This window comes from Priapulus caudatus, unplaced genomic scaffold (genome assembly GCF_000485595.1).
Source record: "Priapulus caudatus unplaced genomic scaffold, Priapulus_caudatus-5.0.1 Scaffold83, whole genome shotgun sequence".
In the NCBI taxonomy this organism is placed as follows: domain Eukaryota; kingdom Metazoa; phylum Priapulida; class Priapulimorpha; order Priapulimorphida; family Priapulidae; genus Priapulus; species Priapulus caudatus.
In genome coordinates this window covers 530664-537587 of record NW_014577144.1, presented here as the reverse complement: position 1 = coordinate 537587, position 6924 = coordinate 530664, and the positions used below count along the sequence as shown (strand labels likewise).

Genomic DNA, 6924 nt, shown 5'->3' with positions numbered 1-6924 from the left:
GTTTGGATGCGCATAGTGCGGCTTTATGAATTCCAGGATTTGGAAGTAAATAGATTTATTTATTTAGCATTATAATATTTTATTGAAACGCTTCAAGTTCAAGTGCCTGTGACTGTAACCACTGCCACTGGTACCTTTACACTGTTTCCTAATATCTGAATAACTTCCCTCAGCTTGTTCTCGTTTCCTGTAACAAAAAAGAGCTTTTGAGCCATTCTATTTCTTATCATTACTTGAACAGAGACTTAAAATTAGCAAGTCTGCACAATGGCACAATGATGTAGACCAAAGTATTTAGCAGCTTAGACTGGTACCCGTCCCACCTATCGGCTCGGTCCACCACATCGAGTAATCGAAGTGGGAGCGAGTACCAGTCTATTAGCGGCTCAGCTGTATTTAGTCAGTAAGAGAACGCACCTACCGCCAGGTGGCAGTCTTGCATATCCGGTAATAGATCCGGTATAGGTAACTGCTGGTATGTTGTGTTGTTATACGTTTCTAATCTTGTAATGATAAGCTAAGATAAGACAGTTTATTTTATCACTTTCAATATCAGCAGATACAAGGTTTTTCACCAAGGTTTTTTTTAACAAAATATAAATAACGTGCAGTGAAGGGATGGCGAAAAAATCATACGGTCATCTAGTCAGCCAACCCTTACCTTAGGCTTAGACTTAGAGAAATTAATTCAGAGTGGCTATATGCCCGGCAGCCGGCATATATCTGACGGCTTGCGGGCACGTCTTCGATTTCCTAAATGCCCGGCAGTTTTTAATTTTTAGCGTTATCTCAAGTAAACAAGGGTTAGGTTAGGTTAGGATTAGGGTTAGGGTCAGGATTACGGTTAGGGTTAGAATTAGGTCAGGATTATAGGGTCAGAGTTAGGGTTAGGGTTAGGGTTAGGAACTGCCGGGCATTTAGGAAATCGAAGACCGTGCCCGGCTGCCGGGCATATAGCCACAGCGAAATTAATTTTAGTATAAAGCCATCTAGGCTCTAACTGTCATAAGAATACTGAATAAGACCTAGGCTATAGTGATGGGAATTGGCTGGAATTTCATGTATAATTGTATACCGGTATACAAAGTAAGATTAAATTAAATCTATGGCAGTCTATGCTATTATTATATTAACCGATTATCCGATTATAATCGATTATCGATCGGTTAAGGAAAACCGATAATCGATTATAATCGGATAATTGGTTAATAATAGCATAAGACTGCATAGATTTAATTTAATCTACTTTGTATACCTGTATTCAATATTATCATGTTTTATGATCATGTATTAACTCTGTGAAGGTTGCTGTATCATATATCAATGTCTGTTCCTATACAGTATTTAATCAATTTAAAAAGAAATGGTTTAAATGCCGTTATTAAAACATTAAAAGTTTTAAACAACATGATCAAGCAGTCCTTGTGTTTTAGAAAAGGCAGGCGAGTGAAAAATCACACACCTTGGCTTGTTTTGAAGTGTGTGATTTGCATCGAGAGTGCCCAAAGGGCACGAGGCAAACTAGGGGGTTTGGGGCAATATGGTGTGATGCGATGTATGCGTGCTATACGGTAGTTTGGGTCTCGTATGCGAGAGAACTTTGCGCATAAAAATATAATTTGAATCTTCTGCATATAAAGTGAATGCGTGTCGTTTCTGTTCTAGTTTCTGTTTGTGTTCGTGAAACGGTTAGCATTCGTCATTGGTCCAGTGCATTGTAGCGCGCACAGTGGAATAAATCGATATCATAACACACGCAGCTCTGCATACGTACGTATCAGTGTTCGAAATATAGTATAGTTCGAAAAATAACCCTGCGACCCTGACCTTGGATGGAAATGGCTCAGAATCAATAGGGTTCTCTCGCCCCATAAGATGCAGCTGTGGACCAAGTTTGAAATTTCTACCTCTTACGGTTGCAAAGATATCGAGGGGACAGACACACAGACATACACACCGCCACATACACGAAACCGAAATGGCCACGAAAACAATTTCCTCCACGGCACTGCGTGCGGAGGATAACTACTTGTACTTCGTCGAGTAGACGTGTTTGTCTGGTATGTGACGTGTTAGCCTGTATTGTGTTATCTTAAAACACAACTTGGACTGACAAGACTTGTGCTCTACTTGTCATATCAATTCACACATCGTGAGTACAGTTCCTTGTTTGTTTGTTTTGGTGGTATTTCTGATAATTGATTATTTGTTTTCATAATCGATTATCGAATTTGAGACTATAATCGATCGATTTTCGATTATAATCGATCATCGGGACATCACTACCTATGAGTATGATGAGAAATATTTGAACAAAATGTTTGTATGATAACAATAAAACAAAATTGAACATAATTGGAAATAGAACAAGCAGCAGACATGAAGTTATGTACAAAATATGTTGGACACATATAAATAAAATATATTGTAATGAACATGAGCATATATTGTATGAGTTGCGAATCTGCGATATTTATACTAAAGTCTAAGCTACCCAATCTTAGTTTGGGAGGTTACTGCCTCTCTCAGACTCATTTTGGCAAAATTGTTCTAAACAATGTGTTTAACCAGGGTGCTAAACTCTCTCTGTTACTGTAAACTAGGATTGGTCCCAATGATGGGACCACATTATTTGTAGCAGTGTACATTCTTGTCATTTCAGACAGAGACACGACCAATAAAGTTGAGTGTAGAACGAGGAGCCAGTGCTAGCAGCAATACTGTTCTGTCATGGCAACGACGACCTACCTTCCCGTAGCGATGGCAGCACCGGATGCTATCGGTAATTCGTCGGTCTACTACCGATGTACGGCCTGCTGGGAGTGCTTCTTCACAGTGAACGACTTCAGTTTTCACGCGCAGACCGCTCACTGCAAGATGCTCATCTGCGAAGGCCACAACTCGTGCGTCAACGAACAACAGCTGAACGTGCCCGCACATCCCGCCAAGCATTCTCCGCCAGTGCAGGTGAAGCAGGAGCCCGCTGCGGATGGGTACGCAGAAGTGGATTGGCGCGTGCCGCTCCCTGGAAGCGATGATGCCTCGCCGGAGGCGCGTGGCTGCGAGACTAGCGACAATGATGAACGGCTCGTCATGAACTGGCTGCGGAGCCTAGCCAACCAACCGCGGCTCGGCGCGGTGACATCGCCGCACGTTGACAACGGCGCGGGCTCCGGCCGGGATGGCTCCCCTCCCGGAGAGGAAGCGTGCTCGACTCGTACGCGAAGACGGCGACAGCGAAAGCACGCTCCCTCGCTGAAGATGCTGGTTGACGGGAGCGGCGAGTCGTCGCGGCAACCGCGGAAGCGCGCTGACACGGCAGTGCGGACGCGCGCGCGAGTCGCGAACGCGGCAGCCCTGGCAGTTGCCACGACGCCCGTGAAAACGGATTGGAAGTGCGATGACGTCGGCCAGCCGATAAAGCGGGACTGTGAGCGAGTAACTAACGCTGCTGCGCCGGCGACGACGGCGGGCTCGCTCCGAGCGGAATCGTCCGGCCTTGACGTGCGACGTCCGTCCGACGCAGGCAGCTTGGCGGCCGATGACGAGGACCGTACTCGAGCGAGCGAAAGCGACGGCTGCGCGCCGGCTAGTCATCGGGAGACGAAGCGGAGGAAGGTAGAGTGCAGGCAGTGCAACGCCGTGTTTAGCAGCGAGCGTCTGCTGAAACTGCACCGGGCGGCGGCCCACAGTCGCGCGTCGCGCCGGACGCACTGCGGCGCGACGGCAGAGCTGCATATCTTGTGTGTCCCGTGTGCTAAGAGTTATTCGACCAAGTCGCAGCTGTGGCACCACAGACACTCGAAGGCGCACTCTTTGCACGTGTGCGACACGTGTGAGACATACTACCGGATACCCAGGAGATTGACAGCTCACAAATCGACCAAGAAGCACTTGGCTCGATTTGCCGAGCAGCAGGCAGAGAAGACGGGCGGAACAAGAGGGAAGAAGTTATACGGTCAGGCTGACTGTAAAGATGAGGTGGATCTGTGACATCCGTTTGCAGAGATTTGTGACCTGTAACACGCTGACTTCCCATCGATTATTACACGGCAAAAAAGCTTTTAATAGAGGGCGCTGAACAATACTTGATGTCTGTCCGAGGATGGTTCCAGTGACTTTGTATCGTAGCTGGCAGTGTTGATCACCTGCCTATGTGTATTTGTCTGATTCTCATAATCCTCATTTGTTTCTTCTATCCAGAAGAGGTTTATCATCCATAATCTACATTATTGCACAAACATTAAGGCAATATCCACAAACCATCCGGACACTCTAACCTAGTATGCCATCTGGGATGAAGAGTACTAGCTAACTATTCTGACACTGATATCTCTCTTGACGATTTGTTCATTCATATGAGTTGTGAAGGACTGCACATGTTCAGGATCAAGAGTGTGCCCCTTCTGCTGTAAATGGCTCTCAATCGTTATAGATGGTTGTTGTGATCATTTGGTTATCGAATTTCAAGCAAAGATTTCCATGTTAACATTAGATGTATTATTATTATTATTACTGCTATTTGTTTAATTAGCTGGCATATACCGATCAAAGAATTGTGATTGCACTGAGTATAGGCAAGTCCATTTCATAGCATTGATTTGCTGACATTGTAGCTTTAATGATGCACCGCTCATGTACGTGTTCATGCATGGTAGTTAAGTAACTTCAATCTGCGCACATACTAACTGTCATTCTAGTGGTCCTGTTTTACTGCAGTTAAATAGTATTTCAATAAAAAAATTAAAGTTTAATTTTAAAATAGGGGCTAAAACACTGCTAGCATGCCCAAAATACATAATATATTAGCACCATATGAATGCACGTTATGGTAACATGGATTTTTATGCTCAAGTAAATTTATAAGCACTAACTCCCCCTTATTTATTTATGTGTTAATGTTAATTTTATATTAGGATATATGTGCCAGCTTGTTCCTGTAATATGCGCATGACTAACATAGATGTAATTGTTCAATGATATTTAAAAATAAAACATGTGAACCTTGCTAACCGCAAAAAGGAATTTAGATATATCTCATCCCTCGCCCATCGTTCATTACATGTGGGGTTTTCACACATTGCACACCCCTGACCCTTGCGTCTATAGTTGCTTGGTGAGGAGGTGTGTTGGTGAGCGACCCCGGGCCGTGCTTTTGACTTGCCTTTGTGTTGTGTAATCTTTGTGGGGGAGAGCTGTATTTATTAGCGATTAGGGAACCCACCACACGATCCCTACTGCGGACGGGATATTAGTACCATTTCCAGCAATCACCCGGTCGTAGTTGTCGTCGATGACGTCTTTTGTATGTATGTATGTATGACTGGGAACCTTTAGATTGGTATTTCCCTGCAAATAATTAAAAAAAGATAATAGAAAATTCATTCCGTGTCCCCTTATAGGTTTGTGCCACCACTGCGATGGCTCAATGGTTGAGTACTCGCCTCGTATGTGGAAGGTCAGGGGTTCAACTCCTGGCCGGGTCATACCAAAGACTTGAAAAATGGTACACACGGCTTCTCTGCTTAGCATTCAGAAAATAGAGGTAGAGTGTGGCAAGTTAACTTGCAGTGCTACCAGCTAGTGGACTAACCCCCTACTGTAGCATTTACTGTGAAAGCAGCTGCGGGGCCTCAGGGTTACTGAAACGGAGATAGGCACCACCCTATGCGCCATGTAACCATGCGCTATGCGTATGAAGTCGCGGGAAGGATTTAATTTTATAGGTTTGTGAGTGCAGCTGATCTAGCTCCCCAAAGTATCTCCAGGTACTGTTTAGTAAGCTGAACATTAATTGGATCCGGATCACCACCAAAATGTAATCAATTCTAAGTTACCCCATTTCTGACCTATCCTGAAAATTTTATTAATTAAATAATTAATGAATTAATGAATTGGATCCGGATCACCACCAAAATGTCATGAATTCTAAGTTAGCCCATTTCTGACGTATCCTAAAAATTTTATGACAATCCGTCCATAACTTTTTCAGTTAAGGCTTAACCTGTATGATACAGGCGGTTCCGGCGCGGCGGCGGCGGCGGTGGCGGGCCAATCAGCCAATCAGCGAGCGTGCACAAACCAACAAACCAACACTCAAACCACCAGGAGACCACTGATCTCTATAATAATATCATATTATTGTGATTATATTATATTATAATTATGATTATTGATTATTGATTATAAGATATTATTATATAGAGATCAGTGACTCAAACACACGCCGGTGAAAACATAACCTCCGCCAAGCCCCTGGCGGAGGTAATAAGGCTGCTGCCAACCCTAAAACCCAGGAGAGTTTTCAAGAGCTCTTCCTGCATGTCATGTGAGGTTTCTGTTGTCTCCAAACCTGTTCTACGTTTAATCATATTAAATAAACTTTTTCTATGGTTTTCATATCCAGGACATTCCAGTAAAAAGTGCTCCAGGGTCTTCAACTCTCCTCTCCCACAAATTAAACATTTATCTTCGCCTCCCCAGTGTCTAGTTCGTTTATTCAATGGCAAGCACCCCGCCCTGCATTGAAAGAGCAGGCTACTCCCAAGACTATTATCATAAAAGGACTCTTTACCAGGCATCTTTTTTTCTTTATACAATCCTAGCGAACTCTTGTTATCTATCCCTTTTTTCCAGACGGTAGTACCACTCTGTTTAATTGCTCTTTCCACTCTAACATTCCATTCTTTAATACCCCCGTTAACTCTTCGTCTAGACTCCTATCCGATTCAAACTGTTGTGAGGAACCTAGTTCTCCTCCAGTCTGATCTGAATTCGCCCAATTCCATTGCTTCCGCTATCTGTTTCATTTCCGTTCATTATTCATATATTTTATCTTGCCCCAATATTTAATTTTACTTTTTGCCTCTCTATCTTCAAAAGTTGACCATCCTATCTCCCCTTTAATACTCTCTAGTCCCACAT

At 43.7% G+C, this 6924-nt stretch overlaps 2 protein-coding genes across 4 annotated transcripts in view; one reads left to right on the top strand and one right to left on the bottom strand.

Annotated features, from left to right (window-relative positions):
* The window catches only part of LOC106804699 (inosine triphosphate pyrophosphatase-like), a 2750-nt gene extending 2460 nt beyond the window's left edge, over positions 1-290 (bottom strand). Inside the window, exon 1 of the mRNA XM_014805986.1 lies at positions 135-290. Within this exon, the coding sequence (XP_014661472.1) occupies positions 135-230 (96 nt within the window). The 5' untranslated portion in view covers positions 231-290. The remainder of the gene's footprint in view (positions 1-134) is intronic.
* A 104-nt stretch (positions 291-394) lies between these two features.
* LOC106804698 lies at positions 395-5008 on the top strand. Of its 3 annotated transcripts, none has more exons than XM_014805983.1 (2): positions 395-475; positions 2663-5008. In XM_014805983.1, the coding sequence occupies exon 2, from the start codon at positions 2731-2733 to the stop codon at positions 3991-3993; it is 1263 nt and encodes a 420-aa protein (XP_014661469.1). In that variant the 5' UTR covers positions 395-475; positions 2663-2730; the 3' UTR covers positions 3994-5008. The 3 variants fall into 3 exon arrangements, with proteins under 3 accessions (XP_014661469.1, XP_014661471.1, XP_014661470.1); XM_014805985.1 differs by lacking the exon at positions 395-475 and adding an exon at positions 498-579; XM_014805984.1 differs by lacking the exon at positions 395-475 and adding an exon at positions 1539-2152.
* Positions 5009-6924: the final 1916 nt, after the last annotated feature.

Bases quoted from the DNA above. Each gene is read 5' to 3' on its own strand.
- LOC106804698 (XM_014805983.1), top strand. From the start codon at position 2,731: ATGGCAACGACGACCTACCTTCCCGTAGCGATGGCAGCACCGGATGCT.